Below are 25,732 nucleotides of genomic sequence, written 5' to 3'. Positions count from 1 at the left end.
CATAGAAGATAATCGCATCTAGCGATACTTCTAGTACTTGTCGCGAACGCCTTTCGAGTGATAATGTGACAACACATGGAATGTTTTGCGCCGGTTACCTGTCGATGTTTCGTCCCCACTCCAGCTTATTATTTTAGACAATACAAAAAGCGATCATATATATAACGCGTAAACAGTATGTTATATATCGCAATCCAATATAAGCGCCATCCAATTGTCGCTGCTAAATATTAGACACACATATTATGTTATAAATATACGAGAGAGAATATATATATTCTTTTTTAAATATTACTTTACTCTTGAGAAATTATGATATGTCTAATATTTATTTAAAATTTATCATTTTATTTAAAAGAGTATTATTTATATACAATAAATTAATATTTATTATTATTACTATTTCTCTTTGAAATTTTTATGTGACATATGGAGCACTTCGCGCCGCTATTTATTTTTATAATAAATTAATTTTTATTTTATGTTTAAAAACATATATGTAGAATAAATTGATATTCATGATTATTATTTTGTTTTTCAAGTTTTTAAGAGGAGTAAAATTACTTGATTCTAATAACTAACTTTTTTTAGTGCTTAATTGAAATTTTAAAAATTAATTAAAAGACATAAAGAAGGAAATATTAAAAATATTAATAAAAAAATTAAAAATTATTTAATTCCAAGACTCTTGTCTTTTTAAATATATTGAACAATACATTAACTATTGTAATTTTAACTAATCTTTCGGAAAAATTAATGGATTGGCACCATTTAATTACACAACAAAACTATTATTTAACATAACACAATAAATTAAAAATAAATTACAATTTAATAATGTATCGTAGAAAGAATATGTATGTGTTATGAAATTAACGAATGTTAAGAACGGTACACATGGTTAATTTTTTGTATAAATTTCTGACTCTAAATTTCAAAGAATTTAACATTTTTGCTTCAACCTTTAACAAGATTATTCAGTGGATAATAACATGCGTTTTAATAATGTAGGCATCATTATTTGATCTGATGGTATAATTGCGCGTAAGCAATCAATGTATCCCGTTTCGTTTTCTATCTATTACCATTCATATTGCACGATCTTATCATGAAATGTGCTTGCGCGTTCAGATTTTCTTGTGATCATTCATGTAGATCGCATTCATATCGATTAATATGTATGCGAGCCGTAATCTTCACAACTTCGGCATTGCCGTTAAGTGGGTGCGTAGGAGTGCACCGTTATATAATGCGTAAAACGTAAACGCATCGACGGCCAAGTACTATGGTTTATAGGGTCGCGACCTCGACTATATGAGAATTTATAAATATCTTTTACTATAGGCAAATATATAGAGAGAGCAAGAAGATATTATAATAATTATATATTAACGAATCTAAGAGGAGAAGATTATCTGAAAGATTAGGTAATTATCTCTTCTCAATATTCTCTTGTTAATATTTTCAAATTGCCTTGTAGATTTTTCTAAAAAAACTGGCTATTCTAAATATTTTTGAATTCTGAGGTTTCGATTAATATTATAAAATTTGAAAAAATTTCCATGTAGACGCTTAAGTGAACGGACTTCCATGTTTTCACTTGGATTTGATGCAAGATCGAATATACAGTATCCGTTTTGTAAGAGTGCTAACTGTAGAAGTACTTTCGATACATTGCATGGGAATGACGGGCGCAAAGGGTCAACGGCGTTATGAGTATGTCGACAATTTCGAGAGCCACTCGAGTTCTCACGTACCGATTCAACGAGATTTTACACCGCGGGAGACGTTATGCGAACCTCTCGAGATGGTTTCCCCATCTCGCCGAGAGTGTTACTTTAATAAGTTCCCTCCGAGAGATATCCCGCGTTCCGGAATACATACGATGTTCATTCGAGACAATGCAAATGAAATTCTCGCTTTATTGTACATTATTTCCATTCCACAAAGTGGCTCGTTCGTTACGTCTTGCCTTTCGCGAGTACAGTTGAAATAGTACGTCCATTTTTCCACTCCTTCCACTCGAAAACCGCCAACGTTGTACGAGTTATACGTTTTGAAGAATGTTTAAATGTCATGACGTCTACGCGCGCTGGTATTGTCGGCGCTGTCGCATATTAGTTGCATGCCGTTCGCGATGATTAATAATTTTTGAATGGGTACAAAGAGTCATGGCCGCGTACCGAGAGGCCTTTGTGTGGCGCGGACCACTGTGATTCGCGTACATTTAACGCTCCAGACAAATGTTGCATGACAAAAGCACGGTTACTTCTATTACGTATTGCAGTCATAAATAATGCATGCTGCACGCGATACCGTGCAAATGTCCTTTAGTACGTGCACTTGCTACATTTGCTTTGTCAGTTCATTTTTACAACTCCACATTCCTTTAACTTCGCCTTGGTTGTCATTCTTTTTTCTCAATCAATCGCAATATATAATAGTTCAATTATAATTCTCTTATATGACTTTTCAATACATTTGAGAATGAGATATTTTAGAAATTAAAATATTTTTATAATTAATTTTTAAATTAAAATTCTTCGAAACAAATATTATTTAAAATTTTAATAAAAAGATGAAGTTTCTTGTTATATACATATATTTGTACTATATAACATTGTAATAGCATAAACACAAATATTTTACAAAATGAAATATTTTTACAATTAATTTCTGAATTAAAATTCTATCAAAGCAAATGTTACTTAAAATTTTAATAAAAGAACGGAGGCTCTTGTTGTTGTATTATATAACATTAGCATAGCATAAAACATATGCAACTAATTTGTGTAAAATACATTACGAATGCAAATAATTAGAATTGCTAATGATTTAAAATAAGATATACAATATAACTGAGTACTTTAGAAATGCACGAGATAATCGTGACAGATAATTTGCAAATATATATTTTTTATTGTTTGATTAAGATACTGTCGATCTATCCATTCTCGATCGAGCGGTTTTTCTTGTTTAAGATATCGCTGTATTTAGTACCGACAAGTCTCTATCGCGAAGGTGATCGTAGTTTTTCACGCGATTAACATGCGTAACGCAGTTGTATGTAAACGCGTGCAACAAATATAAGACTTATGCATATATACGAACGATTGCTTTATCGCATGACGGGCTCGTGCACGAACCCTTCCTTCTTTTATCTGCGATATTATCTTATAAATTTAAAAAAAGAAGTTGAACTTGCGTGAATGCGTTTTCTGGTTGTACATTCGAGACATTTTTTGCAAAATATTTCATCTTCAAAAATGTTGCGAGAGATAAATTAGGATTTTATTTTATAAATGACAACCATTAAAAGTAAGAATGTTTTGTTATTTCAAAATTTTTCATAATTCAGGATAAGAGAAGAAATTTATTAATATTACGCTGACAGTTATTTTTCTATTTATTTCAGAATGGCGAGAGAATCTTTATAGGGGCACCGGGCAGTTGGTACTGGCAAGGTAAGAATCTTTGATCAATTTTCATTTGTATAATAATGTCTGTATATATGTGTATCTTAAGACGCGGTGCGACTGAACGAGAACGGAGGAGCGGATGTTGATTAGCGATTAGAGAGCGCGCGATTAATAGGTTTGATTAATAATTCAGTGGGGAATTTCCTTTAACAAATTACAGGTCAGATATATTCGATCGCCACCGCCATGACAATGAAGTTTGTAGCGACGATGTTAGTCACCGAAGCCGAAGCATCAGGTATCGCGTACATTTGCAGGTCCCCCGTAACTAAAATACTATCTTCACCTTTTTGCCCCCCCCCTCCCCCCTCCCCTCTCGCCCCAAAAATAATAAGCCTACTATTCTCTCGTATTGACGATTTCTTACGAATTAACCACGTGTTTTGTTTGTCGGCTTTTTCCGGAAATGCGGAAACTGAAGTGAAAGCCGACGATATTAATTCTCGTTAATCGCAGGAAAGCGTTCTCGGAGACAGAAACGAAATAACACGAGAGAATATTTTCCACCCTCTTTACACTTGCTTGGCAGTAACTCTAATCATTTGTCATCATGCTTAATATGACGCTTGTTATTAATCATGTAATTAAAATCGATGAATAATCACGTTGAAATAATCAGCCCGTTGAAATTTGAAAATATTAAAAAAAAATTCCGCTAGCTACTCAATCATTCCCTATATGTGATTGGGATAATTCAATTTCTCTCTCTTTCTCTGTATATCTCTTACTTTATATATAATTGATTAAATACAAACGAGAAATTTTTAACAAATATTAAAAACTAATTTCTGTGCTTTATTTTTCTGACGAATAAAACTCGGCCGTAATTCCAACAATTAAAATGTGATGCGCCCCCCTTTTTTTTTTAATTACTGCCAGATAAGTGGTGGGTGATTTCTAACAGGTGCGGGCCCGCTTCTTACAGCTTCAGCAAGCTGCAGATGCAGCAAGAGCCGCAGTAAAATATGGATATCCAACTAGAAAGCTATAATACCTTCAATCGGTTGGAGAGTTTGCGCCAATGTTGCTACATAGTGGCGACTGCTTGACATTAATAGCGAAAACAAATGCTAGATTAATGATAGAAAAGCTTGTCATTCCCGTGTTTAGCACATGTTGTTTTCACAAAACCTTTCACGCAAAATTAAGCATGTATACGTATATATGGTTTCTAAATTAACGATGCGGAGAAAATAAAAATAATGATTTTTAATCGACTTTTGTACACAGCTATCTGTTAATTAAATTATTCTTCGCACGACGGATTTCGAATCCTTTAATTATGTGATTATATTTTAATATGATATAAGATTTTGTGAAAGGATTTGTGCGAATTATTTCCTAACTGCAGCAAAGACCGAGAGCCTTTAAAGGATTTTCGATTATGGCCGCGGTCATGAGTACGCCTGCATTCTCATCAAGAAATTTTCGGCATATTTCTCTTATTAATACCATATCGGATCGTTTTATAGGACAAGCGTTTTCGCAGCCTTTGAACAGTCGATCGAGAATAATGTTCACTAAAGAGGGTCCCGCGAAAGAAGATGACAGTTACATGGGTTATTCCGTCGCGACAGGGGATTTCGTTGGGAATGGCGATAGCGGTACAGCGGTGGGTGTTCCGCGTGGTTCCGATCTCCTGGGCAAGGTGTGTAATAAGATATAAAAATGTAATGATAGAATAATAAGAATAGAATTGTAAGAATCTTATTTGAATTTGATTTTAATCTTAATTTGAACGATATATTTTAAGGACAATTCAATCAAATGTGCAAGAATGCAAATATTTGCAGAATATAATTTAACATAATTTTTAAATAATAACATAATTTAATTTCCTTTAAAATGCAAAACATATGCTAATCGATATAATTCTCAAAATTCTAATCTTTTAAATGTGCATCGTAAAAATTAAACGGATAAATATTTAATTTCGCAATAAAGATAAAATGGCAGTAATATGTGTATCTGTGTGTGCGTCATTGAGTGTGTCTAGGCTTAGACAAAATAAATGATCGTAGGTGATACTTTTCACATCAAACATGACGAATCCTCGAAATCTCACTGGCGAACAAATGGGCGCTTATTTCGGTTACGCCGTGGCATCCGGCGATATAGACGGAGATGGGTTGGACGACCTGATAGTGGGTGCACCCATGTACACAGTTCCGGATAATCCGGAAATGACCATCGAGACCGGAAGAATCTACGTTATCTACCAGGGCGACGGCGCGGAAAAGTTTCGCAGATTCGATATAAGGTAGCGAAACTTCACAAGTACTTTAAGAAAGAAAAGCAATTGCGTATATTACGTTTAACATAGAATGTGTACGGGGAAAAAATTTCCACAAAGCGGCAGAGACTCTTGTACATTTCCGTTACTCACAAGTTCATTAACGACTCTGACCTGAAGGATTAAATGAGCTCTGCATCGCGCGCGAGTTCGTTGAACTGCGACGATAAAGTTTATCGTTATCCAGAGACGGCGAAAGCAACCGCGGACGTTTCGGATTGTCACTGGCTTCTCTGGGGGACATCGACCGTGACGGTTACGGTGACTTCGTTGTTGGCGCGCCCTACGCTGGTCCCAATGGCCGCGGTGCCGTCTACATTTATCACGGCTCACGGACCGGAGTATTGGAAAAGTATTCCCAGGTGATCCATGCGGAGGATCTAGATAATCCGGTGCAGACCTTTGGATTTTCGGTGGCCGGTGCGCTCGATCTCGATGGCAATATTTATCCAGATTTGGTGGTTGGTGCATACGAGTCAGGAGCAGCAATGTTCTTTAGGTTCTTATCAATTTTTTTCTTCATTCAAACCTGATATTGAAAATGCCTTTATGATGACATTGAGTTTTGAGTAAACTTGACGTTCTTTAGGTCACGACCGGTGATCAAGATGGACTCCTACGTGTCCTTCGACTCTGAATCCAAGTTGATCTCCTTGGACAACAGAAATTGCACGCTTTCGGATGATACCAGAGTCACATGTCTTCCGCTTAGGGCCTGCTTTAGGTATTCAGGAGAGGGTGTTCTTATGAGGCACAATTTCAACATACAATACGTACTCGATGTAAAGAAAACGAAGAATCCGAGGCTGTTCTTCCTGGAGTTGGAGGGCAGGAATACGATGAATCATACGATCACGGTCGAACGTGATCGGCAGTTCTGTCGTACAGTTCAGGTAAATATTTGCTTGATTTAAATATATATTATAATTTCTCTTTGTAAGGAAGAAAAAGAGATTCGCAACTTTTGCATCGTTCTTAAAGGTTTACGTAACTCCCAATATCCGCGACAAGCTAACATCGTTGGATGCCGAAATGCGTATGAGTCTGGAAGAAGAACGGATCACAGACAATCGCCGTCGTGATCCGAGAATGCCGCTGAGACCAGTCCTTGGCGCGACAACTTCTCGGAAAGACACCCTTTCCATCAGAAAGAATTGTGGTCCTGACAACGTCTGTATACCCGACTTACAGCTCAGTGTGAGGTCTAACGTCGGTAGATACTTACTAGGCTCTGGCAAGAGGCTGGAACTCGAAGTTCTGGTGCAGAATGCGGGCGAGGACGCCTTCGAGGCAACGTATAATTTGCAGCTACCAACCGGTATCGATTATATCAAGATAGAACGTATCGAGACCCTAGAGATTCCCGTTCACTGTTCTGCGCCCAAGCAATCAAATAACAATACTCTTCGCTGTGATATCGGAAATCCACTGCCGCAGAATAAACTGGTGAAATTCAAGGTGCTACTTCAGCCTGTGACGTCACACGGAATGAAACCCATCTATGAGTTTGATATGCAAGTTAACACTACGAATCCCGAAGACCACATCACCGCCCATGACAACAGTCAGCATTTATCTCTGCCGATCTGGATAGAGACGGACTTGCGCGTCGACGGCGAAAGCAAACCTAAGGATCTCTATTACAATCCCGATAATTACACTGCCGTGAATATTACGACGGAGCTCGAATTTGGGCCAGCGGTGACGCATAATTATACGATTCGCAATCAAGGCCCATCAGATATCATCGAGGCCGAAGCATTCCTTGTGTGGCCCGCGCAGACTTTATCTGGGAAAAAACTGATGTACTTGTTGGAACAACCAGTGACTGCGGGACCAATCGCTTGCGAACCTGCTAATGCAAATTATCTCAGTTTAAAGGTACGTATGTGACGGAAATAAACCAAAATTATTTTTTTATGTTATATGAATTATATGATATAAATTATAGAAATTATGATTATTGCTATTAGTATGTGTTTTGCTTTATTCAAAGCTATCCAATTATATAAAAAAATATATATATGTATATAATACTTTTATAGCATATATAATAGAATTAAATATATGCATAAAAAATTATATCTTAAAAAACTATAATTAAGATAATTATGATTAATTATTGTTTTGTTTTATAATTTAATCAATTTTTGAATGTATGTGTGAAATGACGATGTAAATCATAATGATATATTGCAGCTGGATCAACGCAAAAAAGTGCATTTAAATTATCCCGACTATTCCGGCGTGATCCTGGACGAATCACAATCAGGCAGAACGATCAACGTTCAAAGAGGCTTCGAGGTAGACCGCAACAAAGCGAACCAGAAAGAAGAAACTGAAATCAATAGCGGCGATAGTTCGAATATCCAAAAATCGCGACATTCTTCCTCTTCATCTTCCTCCTCTTCTTCGTCGAACGTGGTCACCGAGACTAGGAGAATCCAACTGAATCCAACGGGAGAGAAACCCGACGTTCTTACTACGACATATACACAGAATTCTTCCGGAACTAGCGCGATTGGTACCGGTGAATTATCTAGCAATCGTGGAGTTGTTTTCCACACAGAATCCGATGGAAGTTCCGCAACTTTAGGCGGGGGATTCCGAGAATCTGAAAAGGAATTTTTCGGTTCTCGGAGATTACCCGATCTTGAAGAGCCTTACGAGACTCGCATGAATCATTCCGTTAGAGTAGAAAGTCGTTGGGACGAGAATGATAATATACAAAGCGGACGTACGATCTCACCTTCGGAAAGATTTGATTCGGTTTTAACTGAGAGTGAGAGGCGATATCAAGAGTTACTGAAACAGCAGGAGGAGATTCGCTTGCGTCAGGAAGAGGAAACTCGTCAGAGGAAACTGCAGGAGGAAACACGCCTGATGCAACGTCAGCGGGAAGAACAGGAACGTATCATTGCTTTGCAACGTCGTCGAGAAGAGGAGGAGCGGCACCGGCAGGAGGAAGAACGTCGAGAAGACGAGGAACGACGTCGATACGAAGACGAACGGCGAAGACAAGAAGAAGAACAACGCCTGCAGGAAGAGCGGGAACACAGATACAACTATAACGAGGAAAGACGCTATGGTGTATTTGCGGGTGATCACCATCAAACTACGGAAGATTTCATCACCGGCGATCGTGAAGAAACGGTTGGAGGACGAGAATTTGGTTTTCGTTTGCAGAATGCGAGTTCCACGCAAGAATTGGAACGGCTCTTCGGCACATTGACGAAAGACACGGCTGGTTATCAGATATATAACAGGCAGGGACAACAGTACGTACAGTTTAAGGCGAGGTTCAGAACGTCTGCCGACAGGAAAGAATACATAGAATTTGAGGACGGCTCTATATTTCCTCTTCAAGATCGTTACGGTGGACAGAGCTATGTTTCGGAATCCACGGAGGCTCGCGACAGTCGGTTCCTCAAAATAGAAGGACAGCTACTTATCACTCCGGACAGTAAAGGTTACATTGTGCTGAAGGATGGTCGTAGATTCGCTCTTCAAGGTTCTTATACGTACACTGAAGAAAGAAAATATACACTGCGCGGTCCACACGATGGCTATCAAGATGGCAATGCTGATAATCAGAATCAAAGGACTTACAGTCAATCTTGGCAAGGAGAATCTTCTAATCGCGGTGTAACCTCAGAGGGAAGTTATGAAACCAGATATAACACGCGTACACACGAGGAGAGACGAACGGAAGAGCGAACAGGCAACACCAGAGTCTACGGAAAAGATGATCGATTTCATCGTGATCGATTTAACGATGAGTTCTCTACCGAGAGATCGGACTCTGACCTTATAGGTCCGAGGCACAGACGCGAAAGTGACATGATCGACGTTCAAGAGTTCAAGAAATTCGAGCGACTGTACAGGCATCGGCGAGATCTCGAGACGGACGAATTCTTATCCAATGAAGCTGCGTTTCAAAATGAAGATTATTATGAGAACGATCCCGAATCGCAAGATCAACCAGTACGACCCTGTGACGCAGCAAAATGCGTAATGTTGCGATGTGTGTTGGGTCCATTAAAGAAAGATCAAGAGGTTTGGATCGGCGCGAGATATCGCGTGGACGCTAGAACCTTGAAAGAGGTGGCCTTTACGGAGAAGGTAAAAGTGTCGACGAAGCTGGTGGCGCGTGTTACGAAGCAACCGTTCATCGGTACGCCAGCCGAACAGGTCATCAGAAGTGACGAAGTTATCACGAACATTGAACCTAGCGCACCACCTTCCGCTCCGGACATCATTCCAGTGTGGGTGGTAGTTCTGTCGGCCTGCGCAGGAATGATAATCCTCTTGCTGCTCATCTACTTGCTTCATAAGGTTAGTAATGCGTGCATTATAGAACAAAAATCAGTAATTTAAAAAATTTTTTTAAATTGTTTTGTAAAGAAATATTGATCCAAATATCTAGTGATATTTAACTTTGCTAAATTTATTCATTCTTCAATGTTGATATTAATGCTTGATTACCCATATGGAAAAATTGATTGATCGATCTTTTCTATTATTTACAGTGCGGATTCTTTAAGAGGAATAGGCCTTCCGATGCTCCAGAAAGGCAACCGCTAAATCGAAACGGTCATTTCCAGCAAGGCGAGGATCACTGAAGAACCTTTTTCAGTTTCGTTCTATCGACGTTTTTGATTTTCTGGCTGTATCGGATTGAATCGCAGACGAGAACCTGGCTACACGATCGAAGAGTGCCTTGGTTTTTTGATAACCAAGAGAACGCACATTGCGTGGATTCGCCTGGCGTAATCTGCGGACGTGGTCCCGACTTCTACCGAATATCTTAATAGCGTTTAACAGTGCCTTAATCCTCACTGTCTAAGATGAGCATCTGCTGAGGCGCATGGATTCTAAGTGACAATCGATTCATCATTCTTATACTGCCACTAAATACTCCTTCCAGCTCCTGCAGCTCGACCACGCAAGTTTCTAGTCAGGAGATGTTTTTCTTTTTTTATTACCTGTAATTACTTAAGCCGCCCGTACAGTCGGCAGATACGAACGAATAGTTCGACATTCTTCGGTGAATCGTATCTTCATGTATATAAGTATATATATGTTATTTTTTTTAACGTTATCCGGTAAAGCGTCTTGATATGTGCCTCGTCGCTTCCGCTGCCTTTTTACGGTAAAATAGAATTAATTATTTTTTTATTCGCGTCCAATCGGCACGATCTCTAAAACGATCTTGTATCTCGCCGATGACATATTCAGCGGAACTCATTCGAAAACATCATGCATGGATTCTTTCGTAAAGCTCCTTTTACACAAGACGGTAATCAAATGTTGTATATCGTGAACGTTGAATTTACACGTCGTGAAAGATAGCTTATTGTTAATTCTTCAGACGTGTTTTAAATATTTCCTCCAAGCTTTGTATTGTTTGTGAATAATTGTTATCAGCATTTCAAACATTACTCACGACCGGTTTAAAAGGGATCTATAAATCTCTTGAAAACAGCCTCGAAGGCGCACGGGACTCTTTTCAATTATTTATTAAATTTCTATATTTTATATATATATATATAATACTATAATTCGTACGCTTGAGCGCTGTAACAATAGCGTGACTTACTATGGTCGCGCGCGCAAGACGCGAATGTGTGTACAATTTGTAAATTATTAATTTACATTACTAAAATCATATCCACGAGAAGTGGTTTAACGCAATAATATTCGATTAGAAGGGAGACTTTTTAGTATAAATAGGAGATTAGTGCTGATTTGTACATACAACATTAAGACATAATACGAAAAAAAATATATGTAATGAAATTAACACACCATTATGCATATATTGTTAATTTTTTTTTCCAATAAAACTGTTAGGAGAATAGCTTTGATTATATAAGTAAAAATAGGAAAATTAAATCAGATGTGAATTTGTACAACTATTTATTGAAAAATTACAATGATGTAACAGAGCGATCGGTAAAAGAAACGTTTAATTACCGTCTCAACATCGTATGTACTGTCTGTACTCTGTATTGTATATTGATTGATCGCATTGACTGTTTCTATTGAAACCAGCCTATAACTTACCGTGCACAAATTATAAGAAAATTCGGGATATAAAAAAATATATGTTTCATTAATCTCGTCTTTTTTTGTAATAGATTTGGATAGTATTCCCCCTCCCCACATTTTCGTTAAAATTTGTATAAAAATAATCTATAATGAGAGTACAATTGTCAATTTGTAAAATATTCTACTACCTTCGTTAATAGTTTTTCTCGCGTTTCAAGAGCTTCGCATAAATGGATTGGAGTGAACGATGAATAATTGTCATAAATGTAATCGCAAATATGACTAATGTTAAATATGACAATTTGTGATTACGTGTATGTGTGTATATATGTATGTGCTCGAGAAAACTTGCAATGTATCTCCCCACTATAAGATAAAACAAATACCTTATAAAAAAAACTGCATGAAACCCCGCTCCATAAAATCGTACAAAAGTTTATACGCTAGAGATATACGTATAAAAGAAAACGTTGAAATATTGTACATTTACGTAATTCAGTTATTGCTACTGTACTATTTACGTCTATACCTGGCAATTGTTTGATGGATCGGAATGGAATTATCTCTTTCATACGGGATACAGTATAAACGATAAGAAATTAGAGTGAATATTGATATCCGTCGGGCAGTGCGGAATCATTACTGCTCTTCAAAACGCCAATGTTATATTAGACAATATATACAAATTCGCGTTCTATTTAAAATGATATTCCTATTTAAAATCGCGCTCAACAATTTGTTTCATTTTATTCAATCTTTCTAATGGGCTATCGATAAGATGGATAGTGATCCGCGATTTAACGCGTTATCGTTGAATAAAAAGTACATGTATGTATACACCATACATTCAGTAAATGATTGTAACAATGATCTAACATACGAGTAAAAACGAGAAAAATTCTGAACGAGTATCAATGTTTTGGTATCTGCGATTCTTTCAGTTTCACGATATCACGGTGCACACAACCTTAAAATTTCATCTAATAATATTACGTGTGCGTTCAATAAATCTTTTCTCTGTGGATCACGAATATATAATCCTGTCTTCAGAATTGGACTAAATATCGACCAACGCGAACAGCACCTGCAGAGTGTTACCTTCCAAACAGTGATATTGGACAATGGATACATGAACATTTGTATTATCATCTAATCGTCATTATCGCTATTAATTCGATCATCTATATCCTTATATATGTTATCCTCATATCAGCTATCGGGAACCTAAAATCAGGCAATATTTAAGAGAGAACAGATTTAATGGAATAAGTTGATTTAATAATATAAGATTGCTTTTGTTCTTACTTTCCACTGTAACTGAGTGCCAACTTCGTAAAGCTCTTTAAGCGTTTCCCTCAAAGTGCCACAGCTTTCCAGTTCTTTGTACTTACGATACAATTCTAAGGCTGCTCGCGCGTCCTCTGTCGAATCGTGAGTTTCGGACTGAATCTTTTTACCCAAAAAGTGCCAGGTCAAGAAGCGTAACGACACCATACGATGATGAGGTAAGTGAAATAATAAAACTGTATCCAGTATTTGTTCTGGCGGTACCACCATATTTATTACCCTATAAAATTCAAGCATAAATACATGTCACATTAATGAATCACTGTCGTAAATATTAATGTAAATAGTGTTTTACCTAAAATCATTTTTTAGACCGTGTCCGACGAAGATTATGCCATTGTCCACTAAAAACCTCAACTTTTGATACGTAGATTTCAGAGTGGTGAGATGTTTGCTACTAAAGTTCGCATCTAAATCACCCGGTTGGATTCCGCTAAATTTTGTCAGATAATCGACCACCTGTTCTTGAGTGCTTATGTAATCGTCTATAAATGGTGTACCTTCCAGTGGACCTTGCCTATTTATAAAAAAGTGAGAAAAAGGTTGCAATTTAAAACTTTGCAAACATCGTCATTAAATGTACTTTTCTATAATCGGATTAAAATCTTCATTTATAAAACATGACCATTTAATGATAATTCATACCCGCGTATACAAGTGATTCGTGCTACAGACATATGGCTCGGTTTTATAGTCGACATTTTTCCATCGCTCCGCAACTCGGATTCTTCTTGATTTAAAGTAACGAACTCTGCATCGATCCCTACCAATTCTCCTATAACAATAATCCCAACATTTGCAAGATGATCTATCATAAAGAATTAAACAAGATTGACTGTTTGTGTCAAAATTGTTAAAAAAAAAAAAAAAAAAAAAAAAAACACTACCTTTCTTAGGCATTTCATCCGATGCTAGAGGGGTAAATGTAATGCCTCTGGTTCCGCCACTGCGCGCAATACACTTATCTTCGCCAAACACATCGTATGTCAGGGGACTGACATATGGTGCCGGTTCGGGTGCAGGTATCGCCGTGTAATGAAGCACACACGGTACTTTCCAATCGAGATTAAACCATACTGCTTCTTGCGGAGTCACCGGTGATATACTATGACAAATTTAGTATTGTAATAAATGATGTTAAAGCACTGATGCAGAAAGCACACATTTGTCCCCAAAGGACTTACCAGAAATCGTTGAAAATGTACCACTGCGATACAGGGTTGCCCGACGATCGTACATGATAATTTGGTCCAACTCGCAACAGCGTTACAATGTTTCTCCGTTCCTCATTATTCTTGTCGTCAATATAACAGACGACAGCACTGAGACCGTATTGTATTTTTTGAGTATTATTAGATATCTCTGAATTTGTACTTTTCGCCTCGCCTATCTCCGCGTTCGATACTATATTACAATTTTTGACGTTATTACAATCTTCGTCATTATTGTCGTCGACGTTGTTGTCGGAAATCGTTCGTACCGTTTTGTCATCTTGGCCATTCTCTATCACGCTCGTTTGTACGGACGTGTTATTCGTGAATTCGTTTTTTGGTTCGCTAATTTTTTTAACCGACATCTTGCCATTTTTTTCAAGAGTGATCTCTATGTTGTGAGGTATCCAGGAATGCGAATAATACAAATGACTAGGGGGTGATATAACTGACGCTGTTGACGTAGACGAGGTAGACGGAGTAGAGGGCGATATTAATAATTTCTCCGTCTCTGTATGATTAATAAAATATGAGGTTCACACGAAGCAACATATTAAATCTAAGAGGATTCAACAATGCGTACCTGAGTCGCGACCAACGTGTCGGAATCGACATCCGACTCGTGTACAATTATTGCCATATCGACAGGGTTTTGCAGTAACAGGTACAGGACTGGAACTGGGGCTACTCTCTTTCCCTATTAACACATTTTGCACTACGATGTCCATCTGATTTTGCCAAAACGCTTTATCCTGTAACAATTTGATCTCTGTTAATTTTGATCAATGAGACGCAATGTGCGGCTTCATATGCTTTGATTCTGTATGCATTATGATCTAATCTTGTGTTATAAGTACCTGTTGAGTATCTAAGCCGCAATTTAAGGCCAATATTTGAGGTAGTTTAGTCAATTGTCGAGACTGGAGAGTAGGTGTAAATTTCTGGCAACTATCACACCATGCAGGTGTAATTTTCTCAGGTCTTAAACTGCGGGCAAGAACACTTGTAAATGGTACCTCTTCAGCTATAAAAGGTAAATCTTGTATTCAGACGCGAATATTAAACTATGACTACACGAAAAGTTAGTGTTGACCATATAAATATTCGAAACTTGGAAATTTTATTTCTAAAAATATATTTCGAATAATACATTGTTATTCATTAAATTTTATAATTTTAAAAACTTAAAATGTAAAAATTGTATCGCTGTCAGATTTCGATTATTTTTCTTATCTTATTTTTTTGTCTTAAAATATGTCTATAAATATTATCTCAAATCCATAAACATGCAGTCAAAGTTTCAAACATTTTATGTGTTAGACTCACTTTTCATTCAGTCTTAAATACATATTACTTCAAAATAGCTTACAAGGATTGACAATTTCCGGATAAACTAAATTACAAAGTAACATGATGGAATGTTTCGTAGCTTCTTGCCCACATTTGAGACAGCGATGTATGTGCATTTGTTCAGATCCAAATAGATGACTGATCTCTGTTTCATCATCTCGCACTTCATTCTCTTCGGCAGACTTTTTGGTGTTTTTATCTACCCGTAATAAATGCGCATTTAAGGATAAAATAAGTGAATATTATTAACATGTTACTCATAATTAAGTAAAAAGAGAGATTTTGTTTAGTGAATAAGATAAGTGTCTAATATTTATTATATATAGTTATTAATATATATGTATATATAGATAATATTTGATGTTTTGTAATAATAGTTAATTTAAATATATTTTTATTTATTAATTTATAGGATATCGTGTTGTTAAAATATGTAGAGTTTGATTTTTCTAAAAATGAAATACTACAAAATATAGATATCATCGACATACATGTATAAAAAACGAATTATTTTCTCAAATATTATATAATATAACATTACTCAATATTATATTATCATATTTATACTTTTAACATTCATGAATATCAATCATATATTTCAAAATCCCAGGAGTCTTGTATAAAAGCAAAATCATGCAACTCTTGGAAAGTAAAATACAAGGGACTGACTGCTCTTCTTATTATTATTTAAAAAAAAAAAATAAAAAAAAACAATATACAATAAAGCATTCTAAGGAATTACAAAAAGCATTTACTGCAACTTATTAATTTAATATAAGATTAATATATATAAAGAGAGAGAGAGAGAACTAATATATTTAAAAAAAAATATACGCATCGGTGCATATATACAGAAAGCTTCTTGATATCCTAAGAATACAAGATAATAAAATAATAAAATATTCTATTAAAATATAGATAATGTTTCTGCAATCGTCATAGATTGTGCTTAATTTTTTAATTAATAATATAGTAATAGCATAATCTTCTGTTGTCTCTTGTTATTCTTCGGATATATCATTGCAGCCTTTGGATCAAATAAATAGGTCAAATAATCACATAAAAATTGAAAAATAAACACAAAAAGTGCCCAGTGTAAAGGTTACACATAAATTGTGTTTACCTTTCGATGTGATCCACATATATTTACCATCCTCCTCCTGCTTTCTCTTTTTTTTCCTTTCATCATCGTGACTTCTATATCGAGAACCGAGATCCTCAAGGATGCTAGGAAAATCCTGTTCGTTATAAACAAATGGTGGATATTTGGAGCCTGATTTAAGTCGCGCTGCCTCCTCTTCCTCCTGCTGCTGCTTCCTAGTTTCCAGTATCTCATAGTGTATTTGATGTAGAATGAATCGATTCCAGCTCTAATATAAAATTTACATACCATAAATAATGCTTGTGAGAGTTTAATTTGTAGTCTATTTTTTTTTCATATCAAATATAAAAAATATATATTTACATCTGAAATACTTATTTTTTTCACGCAAATTATTAAAATTTAACTATGTAATTTGCGTACTTTTTTTACATCAAATCTTTTAATTGTCATACTTGTATAAGTCTAATTAGACTGATCTTTTTCTTGGCTTCCGGATGTAAATCACTCAGTATGAGTCCTAAAGCTGCCGCTTCCGGGACTGTCCTAAAAGCCCTCAGAAAATTCGCAGCTTGACAGGGTAATCCTCGTGATATATCCAGCATGTGAAACAAGAACCCCAATTCGCAAGAAAGACAGAATTCTCGTTGGCATGAGTGTGAGAGCAATGCTATTCTTACAGGTTCGCAGTAGTATAGCAACTGCAAAGCATGAATAAATGCGTCTGTGATACTTGTTATATTCATTCTGATTTACTTTGATCTCTATAATTTTGTCTATAATAAGCTGCACTTACCTGCAGCATAGCATTGCAATAACTATTGGGAAGAGTGGCCTCCAGGCCGCAAAAGCTGGTTCGATTGTATTGATCAAAATCAAAATCGTCGTAACCGAGTCGTGAATATTTCAACTCGATTTTACGATAACGCTTAGGTATGGCCACAAAGGTGCCGTCATCTGTTTTACACCGTGAATCCCCCGCGAAAGGTTTCGCGATTAAGCCACGTCGTTTTTCCAAATTGTAAGGTATCTGCAAAAGAGGTATTATTTATTTTTATTCCAAAAAATGAATTTCGGATAATCTGTCTTATGAAATTTTTGCTATGCGTTTCGCGCAAGATCGTACAATTTCATGGGATAGAGAGAAAGTATAATTTGAGATCGTGAAAAAATAAATAATACCTATTGAAAAAGAGAACGTTGAAGGGAACTAAACTGATAATGCGGCGCATATATTAAAGTTACGCATTTATATGTTGTATAAGTTTGTCATATACAACCTTTATTATTCACTCAAGTACAACTTCGAGATTATACATTTTATGCGGACATATATTCTACGTGTATAACATACTAACAGCCTATGAAGAGATTATTGAGCAGAAATCATTAAACAAAAACGAATAAAATGCATCGATCACAAACGCATTGCGGAATTGAAGGCAGAAGAGTATCACGCTGGTCGATAATGTATAGGAATTATGGTTTCGGGAGAAGATATATGAAATATTTATTCACGTTTCTCTTCTTCTTTACGTAGGGCATTCTGTAAACGTTAATACAAATAATTGAAATAAGAGAAATTAAATCTTATACTATCGATATGATATTCAAAGCATGTTTTTTCTTAATAAACGCTGCCACGCATAATTTTTCTGAAAAATATTGTTCAAAATATTCTAAATATTGAAACAATTATGATATATGTATTAATATTAAAGAATTATACCTCTATACAATGTGTTTCTCTGTAAAATAAGGAAAGTTATATATATGTATATGTCTATATGTTATAGCTAGATCACAAAATCCATCATTTTATAAAACGTCTAGACATTTTGTAAAGTACGGTCACATTCTCAAATCATGGTTGAAAATGAAACACTCTACAATCTGGCTAAGAATTTTAGTCTTTTTATAAAACGCTAACAAACAACCCACATTGTCAAACGATTTGTACATCGTGAAATGAAATAGCCAAAATCTAAAACGATGCACAAATCGTTGCGTTTGACATTGTAGTGGATTGCTTGTTAGCGTTTTTATAAAAAGATAAATTCTTAGCCAGATATAATACTTCATTTTCAACTATGATTTGAGAATGTGGCCGCACTTTATAAAATGCTTAGACGTTTTATAAAACGACGGATTATAATCTGCCTACGATATATAGTTTCAAATTTAATAATCAACTAAAGTAACTAAAAGTCTAGCTTTATATTTATAATATGCTTTTCAAAGCAGATTACAAAAAAAAAGGATTATTTTAATATATATAAATTACATAATAGAAAAGGTATATATGATATGATAAACTTCACCTTATCCCTATATTGTGCTATATATATATATATTTCTATATATTTAGACCAATAATAAAACAAAAAACTCGAAAAAAAATTTTGTCACGAAAAATATATATAATATTTTTAGAATTTTTTTAGAATTTTTATGCAGTGTATTTATATGCCATATAATACTTTGGTTTACTTATAACAGACATATTTTTATGTTATTTCATTTATTCGTTATATTTGGCACATTGTCGAAGAGATATTTCTAAAAACCAGATATATATCAAAGAACAAAAATTTGCCTTTCAAATTTAATTTTAAACACATTTAGAAATATGCCATTGTATGTTAAGTCATTATTGCTCAACTTTCACATCTATACATACAAACATAATGCAAAAATGTAAAATATTAATTTAAAAAAATATAAACTTGTGTAATTGTCACTATCAAAAGAAAATTGATTATATCATAATAAAGAGAAGTTGCTAATTTTCATTAATAATGAATGATGACAATGAGACGATAAAAGTGCAACCGTATTAATGTGATAGCAATAGTGTTTCACATTTTTTCGAAATACTTTTTCTCGCATATAAATCATATCATAAATTGATGATATGAATATGTAAAACAAATTAATGAGAGAAATCAAAGATTTTAATCCTTATATACAGAACATATTTATATATTTGAAAACTATGAATTTTCTATATTGTAAAATTAAAAGAATATGTTGGACTAGCTTATGAAAATATATCACGTTCTTTTATAGACTACAATAATCATCACGAAATGTGTTATCAGTCTTAATCACATTATAGAAAATTTTCCTTTTTCTAAAAAATTACATGTTTCAACTATATTAAGCCTTAATCTCATGTCAAGAGAATATTGTTTCAATTAATCATGCCAAATTCTAAAACTATCCAAGATATGAAGGAGCATATTTGTGTTAGTATACCTTTAAGGTATATATAAATTTAGATAGCAATTTTTTTAATTATAGAAGCAATAATTGAATTCGATATTAAATCATAAACAGAATCCACTTTTTCCTAAATTTTATAAACAAAAATAGGTAAACTTATTGAAAATATATAAATGGAGTTTAAGATAATTTGAGGAAAAATGGAGGAGAATATTGTGTGTGTGGTATGGGTGTGTGTAGTAGAGTAGGAGAATATTGTTTCCTCACTTGATTTCTGCGAAAAGCCTGAGGATTTGGCGCATATCCTATTGTTCCCTGCATTTTCATTGTGCGCAAAATTTCGGGATCTATTGCTGGAGTTTTCCTATAAAAGAAAAAAAAAAATTCTCCTATTCCTCTATTTCTCTTCTCTAAAGAACGGAAGCCTATATAGTGCGCACGTACCTGTAAATCTTTTTTAAAAATTCTTCTGGCCAATCACTTAAAAGTGGTTGATCAGAATATACCATTGGTATTGTACTAAATGGTGTAACATCATCATCAAAAGGAATCGATTGTACTGTTTCAATTGGATCGGCAAATTCTGTAGGTCTACATTAAGTAAAAAAAAAAAAAATATTTAATAAATTTTATATATATGTTATATAATTTAGTATATACTTTCAACACACACATACATACAACATAAAATTTCAATTCTTATTATTAATGATATATTTATTTTTTAATTATATATTATAATTGTATATATATAGTATAAATCATGTGTTAAATAATTTTAGAGTATATAGAAATAATTTATTTTATTCATCTTAGAATTTATTTTAAAAATTTATTTAAAGAATAATTGTGTGCTAACCTAGAAAATGTATTAAATTGAGGTTCCGGATTGTTGGTAGACATTAAATGTATAGAACCCGCCGAATCTCCAAAGCAAAGACATTGAGATGTGGAAGCTACATCAAATGATAATATCGCCGCTCCGCCAGTGGCAACCTAATAATATATATTTCTGTATACGTTAATCTTTTTAAAATTTATTCTTTGTATTTTTTTCTTATATCTTTTGAACATGTGTGACAAGAATTTACCTGATACAAACATGTCATTGATGGTTGTACATTGGCATATATTGTATCAAGTAGTTGCATTTGTCCAAGTGGCGACACTACTGCGAGACGACTGGAATAACTTGGTAGAAACTTCAATAAAAGGGGATACACCATAGTAGTAACTGGACTCAATGCTCTCATTTGTCTCAGATCATAAGCCATTAAAAATCGATCAACAGTAAGGCCTTGCCGACTAAACGTGGAATACAATGCATAAATTATATTATATATCATTTAAAGATTCTTTAATTCTTTTTCTTATGGCTCACCTGTTACTGAACCCACAAGTAACGAGATAATTTCCCTGAACATCAAAATCGCTTAGGGAACCGCTATGTGTGTCCAGAGTATGTTCTACGGATAATGTATTTGGGTCCCTGAGATCTATCCGTCCTGCAGGATTACCAGCACAGATAAGCCTATTGTGTTGCCTCAATATCGCACAACCATTTTCTCCTACATCCACCTATAAATATAAGATACAACATCACAGTAACTTGAGATTAATCTAACATCTAACTCTCTAACATATTCTTACTAATCCAGTCTCTTTTCCTCTAGTAAGATTAAAATCTATTATTTTATCCTGATGTCCACCCATGAGTAATTTGGTCGGAGAGATTTGCAACATACATTGCATGTCATTCATATTTGTTGACCTATAACAGCCTAGATTTACTTAAATCTGTGGGTGATATTACTAATACAATATCAACATACGTGTGTGTAAATATAGGTATGCCTCGTCGCAGTTGACATCTCAATATACTTTGAGTCAATACTAATATCCCTTCATCTACAGGATGAATATGCCGTATCTCTTGAGTCGCGTGGACTTGAAAAGAGGTATATTTTTGTAAACCAGGCCCATAATAAGATGTTACATGGCCCTATAACAAATTAATGTCACTAAACACAATAAATATCTCAGATAAACATAGCCCCAGATTAATAATGTACCCCTTGATTCCCCATCCACATAAGCTCCTCAATTGTATCGAAAGTGGCAGTGGAAACTCCAAATCTATCTCCGCCATCAGCGAGCAATGCTCTAGTTTCATGAAACTCAGCCCCGGCAAAATCTTCTCCAAACTGCTCCGTTGCGGGTACATATTCATCCCCAGGTACGACATAATTACATTCCTCCCCTGGAATAAGAACCAGTTGAAAAGCCTATCTCCTTGACATACTTTATCTCAGAAGAAACAAGTAGAAAAGTATTTTTGCGAATAATTTATCTCTGCGCAAGATTGTTTCTAATTTATACAATGTAAAAAAAAACCACATATAATATAACAATAAAATAGCAAACAATGTATTTACAATTTATTAATTATGTTTCCATAACTTATAATTTTTTTACAATCATAACGCCTTATTTTTTAATATTTTATATATTTATTGTAGAGTAAATAAAAATAAAATATAAAAAAATATACAATATATAAATATTTGTGCTTCGACAATATATTCATTCGGATTATATTGCCATTTAAAAAAAAAAGAAAAAAAAACTTTTTTTGCATCCATGACATTGAGCCTTTAGAGAACACAATATTGTTCGCCGAATTCCCCGAATGACGGAGAAACAGCTGATATCAGCTGATAGCATATATCGCTACGATACTTCACATATGAGCGTTCGAAAGGAAACGAATGTCACGGATGGGAAAAACAAACGATGCGAAGAAACGAGAAAGATCGCAAGTGAAATAACGCGAGAGTAGAAATTTCAATGTCACTTCTCTTCCCCCAGACAGAAGCCACGAGGAAAGACGATGACGTGTTTTGGCGCCTTTTATTCGGCACGTAGGTGAAAAGAGCGCGAGCAACGCGCGGGAACAGACAATGATACAAAAGGAGACTTACACAGCAATTCCTGTTCCTCCTCGCCGCTACCATGGTCCGTGGCCTCTACGGTGGGATCGTAGTGGCCTAACACCGGGTAGTCCATAATAAATGGCTTCTATCTTCAGGCTACGTCGTTGCGAAGCATCGAGGCGTCCGGGCGACACGAGACTCGGCGTCCCGACAACGATGATCGGTCCTTTATCATAACACACCACGTACATACACACGCGCGCGCGTACACACAGTCACGCAACAGAGGGACACGCACCCGCACGCACGTTAGTCGCCTTGGCAACTATGCAACAAGCGAAACACCTTGCGCACTTCCTTACCGTGGTCTGTCGAGCCGAAAATTTAACGAACGCCCGCGTCATAACACGAGCATTTTTTCACCGCGCTTCTTCGCACGCCGTCGAAAACTGCGTCGAACACCGCGATCGCGATTTAATTCATGAACCTTTGTGCGCGTTTCACGACAAGGACACGTACGGCGGTCTTGAGCCTTGCGACATCTGGAAATAGCGGGTGCGTGACTTTCCAGTAGAGCCAACGAGGGCCCGCTGAAAGCGTACGAGACGCGCGCGCGCGCGTTTTGAATTACACATACATATGCTGAATAAATAATTAAGAAATTATTAAACAATTACGTCCTATATTACCTTTATATTTAGCCCTGTAATCTAATTTGAAGAGAATCGCAATATGATAAATATAAAGGAAACTTTTTGAGAAATGTCTCTAATATGTATATATTTTTTACTATATATCTATAGATTATACAATTATATAAAATACATTTTAAAATTACAAGAACTTTACATTTTTTGTAAAATTTTTTAATTATAAGCCGTATGTAGAATTGTTAGTGTACTAGTTTAAAAATTATTGTTATACTATATCTATTCTTTCAAAAGTGAGACAGAAAAATATATGGCACTGTTGATGTATGTATACAATTATACATACACAAATTGAACAAGAAATATTAAAAAGCAGATAATATTATTTCAAAGACTTCTACAATACAAAAAAGTAAATGTTATATATATATATACGTTAACAGTTATATAATATTATTATTCCGATGTATGTATGTTTACATCTGTAATCCAAGAGATTAAATTAATACATGTCTCTTGCTCTAAATAAATATAGCCTATAATTAGACCTTCAAAGATACCTAGAAATATTCCAACAAGTACATCGAGTATATGATGTCTTCTCATCAATAGTCTAGACATACATACGGAGAAGGACCATACTAGTAAAGGTGGCGCGCATATTAAAGATATAGGCCATATATAGAAGAAGAAATACACAATAAACGCAGTACGAGATGAATGTCCAGATGGAAAGGAATATTTATCAGGACCTACAGCAAATGGATCATCGTTAGTAATTGGCCGTCTTCTTCGTGTGATTGCCTTTATCACAGCAACCGAGATAGTATCAAGCAACAATCCTGAAATAATTTTCGTTTATATATATCCTACACAAATTTTAAATAATAAAAGAATTTTATTTACCTATTAGAAAATTTAATTGCATTTGATACAAGCTTTTGCTGCTGAGAACCCAAATTAATACGAGAGAAATTATTAGCCAAGGTATACCATGACACGATATCTGTAAGAAACAGTAATTAAAATAAATATAACCAAAGATATTTATTTAATAACAATTAATTGATAAAAGGGTAAATAAGATTATTTATACCTCTAATAATTGATAGTGTACTTTCAACTGTTTGAAAGGTAGAAATTTTTCTACGAACTTAACAAGCACATCTGTCAAATAGGCATCCACTGCCAATACTTTCCTCAATAGCGTTGGAATCTGTCTTTTGTCAGACTAAAAAATATAAAATTATAGGTAATTACATTCTTTCATAAATAATTATGTATATTTAAAATAAAAATACAAAATACAAATTCACTGATTAAATCAATACTATCATTTCAACAGTATAATTTAATAAAATACGCATTTACTATTTGAATATGGAAATAATAGATTGTAAATAATTAACAAATTACAGTTTCCATATTGCTTCTCAATTATGATAGCTTTTATCCTGATAAAAAATAACCACGAATTCTTATCACGAATAAATCATATTACAGCGTAGATAACATTTAAATTAAATAACTACAAAAAGAAAATTGTACTAAATATATCAGCTGAGTGGTAAATATATCTAACATATTTATACATATACTTGTTGCACTGAATAAATATCTCAACTATTCGACAGATGGCGCATACTGATATATTGCTGCGTTTTTCCATTCTGTCATGTCTTTTGTCAGTTCCTGCTTTGCCGACAAATAGAAACAGTTGATTATTAAACAAGCAAAAATTATATCATATTAAAATTAATATTTTGTTAAAAATAATCAATATTATAAAAGAATGTCAATTATTTTTTTACACATTTATTTCTATATTTTTTTAAATAAATATATATTGTTTAGGAAAAAGAGAGATAAAGACAGCGTTGAGAAAAAGGAAGAGAAGGAGACAATTTTTATATTTATTCCAATTATATTTTTATACTTACAAATTTTCATGTCCACTCTCTTGAATTAATTAAAATACACTTTTTTCTGGAACATTATCCATCCCAAATAATTCTCTATAACGGATAATAAAATAATTAAAATAATATAGAGTCTTGAAATATTTTATTTATTTTTTTTTTTTTTTTTTTT

General features: G+C 34.6%; 3 protein-coding genes across 5 annotated transcripts; 1 reads left to right on the top strand and 2 right to left on the bottom strand.

Moving 5' to 3' along the window:
• Positions 1 to 3,389: 3,389 nt before the first annotated feature.
• Positions 3,390 to 15,515, top strand: If (integrin subunit alpha inflated). 2 transcript variants are annotated; one of them, XM_070313538.1, is made up of 9 exons: positions 3,390 to 3,464; positions 3,640 to 3,717; positions 4,952 to 5,127; positions 5,501 to 5,739; positions 5,960 to 6,271; positions 6,362 to 6,665; positions 6,754 to 7,653; positions 7,972 to 10,107; positions 10,302 to 15,515. In XM_070313538.1, exons 2-9 carry the CDS (start codon positions 3,666 to 3,668, stop codon positions 10,392 to 10,394), a joined length of 4,212 nt encoding a protein of 1,403 aa, XP_070169639.1. In that variant the 5' UTR covers positions 3,390 to 3,464; positions 3,640 to 3,665; the 3' UTR covers positions 10,395 to 15,515. The 2 variants fall into 2 exon arrangements, with proteins under 2 accessions (XP_070169639.1, XP_070169640.1); XM_070313539.1 differs by lacking the exon at positions 3,640 to 3,717 and having other exon boundaries at positions 3,391 to 3,464.
• On the bottom strand, positions 11,662 to 23,545 carry Pan2 (PAN2-PAN3 deadenylation complex catalytic subunit PAN2). Of its 2 annotated transcripts, none has more exons than XM_070313541.1 (21): positions 23,040 to 23,545; positions 22,131 to 22,318; positions 21,891 to 22,060; positions 21,709 to 21,829; positions 21,440 to 21,636; positions 21,150 to 21,363; positions 20,918 to 21,054; positions 20,503 to 20,649; positions 20,326 to 20,422; positions 17,630 to 17,863; positions 17,289 to 17,534; positions 16,855 to 17,101; positions 15,751 to 15,930; positions 15,239 to 15,405; positions 14,965 to 15,133; positions 14,355 to 14,892; positions 14,058 to 14,275; positions 13,816 to 13,945; positions 13,466 to 13,687; positions 13,129 to 13,390; positions 11,662 to 13,047 (listed from the first exon to the last, which is right to left on the bottom strand). In XM_070313541.1, exons 1-21 carry the CDS (start codon positions 23,122 to 23,124, stop codon positions 13,033 to 13,035), a joined length of 3,984 nt encoding a protein of 1,327 aa, XP_070169642.1. In that variant the 5' UTR covers positions 23,125 to 23,545; the 3' UTR covers positions 11,662 to 13,032. The 2 variants fall into 2 exon arrangements, with proteins under 2 accessions (XP_070169642.1, XP_070169643.1); XM_070313542.1 differs by having other exon boundaries at positions 16,882 to 17,101; positions 23,040 to 23,544.
• Positions 23,546 to 23,873: 328 nt separating this feature from the next.
• Positions 23,874 to 25,690, bottom strand: LOC138942898 (polyisoprenoid diphosphate/phosphate phosphohydrolase PLPP6-like). Its single transcript, XM_070313373.1, has 5 exons — positions 25,582 to 25,690; positions 25,058 to 25,333; positions 24,738 to 24,872; positions 24,548 to 24,647; positions 23,874 to 24,483 (listed from the first exon to the last, which is right to left on the bottom strand). Exons 2-5 carry the CDS (start codon positions 25,064 to 25,066, stop codon positions 24,098 to 24,100), a joined length of 630 nt encoding a protein of 209 aa, XP_070169474.1. The 5' UTR covers positions 25,067 to 25,333; positions 25,582 to 25,690; the 3' UTR covers positions 23,874 to 24,097.
• Positions 25,691 to 25,732: the final 42 nt, after the last annotated feature.

Source organism: Polyergus mexicanus, unplaced genomic scaffold (genome assembly GCF_030449975.1).
Source record: "Polyergus mexicanus isolate NDT 795.1 unplaced genomic scaffold, iyPolMexi1.0 SCAF_24, whole genome shotgun sequence".
Lineage (NCBI taxonomy): Eukaryota > Metazoa > Arthropoda > Insecta > Hymenoptera > Formicidae > Polyergus > Polyergus mexicanus.
The sequence above is the reverse complement of the archived record's forward strand: the minus strand, read 5'-3'. Positions and strand labels throughout refer to the sequence as shown.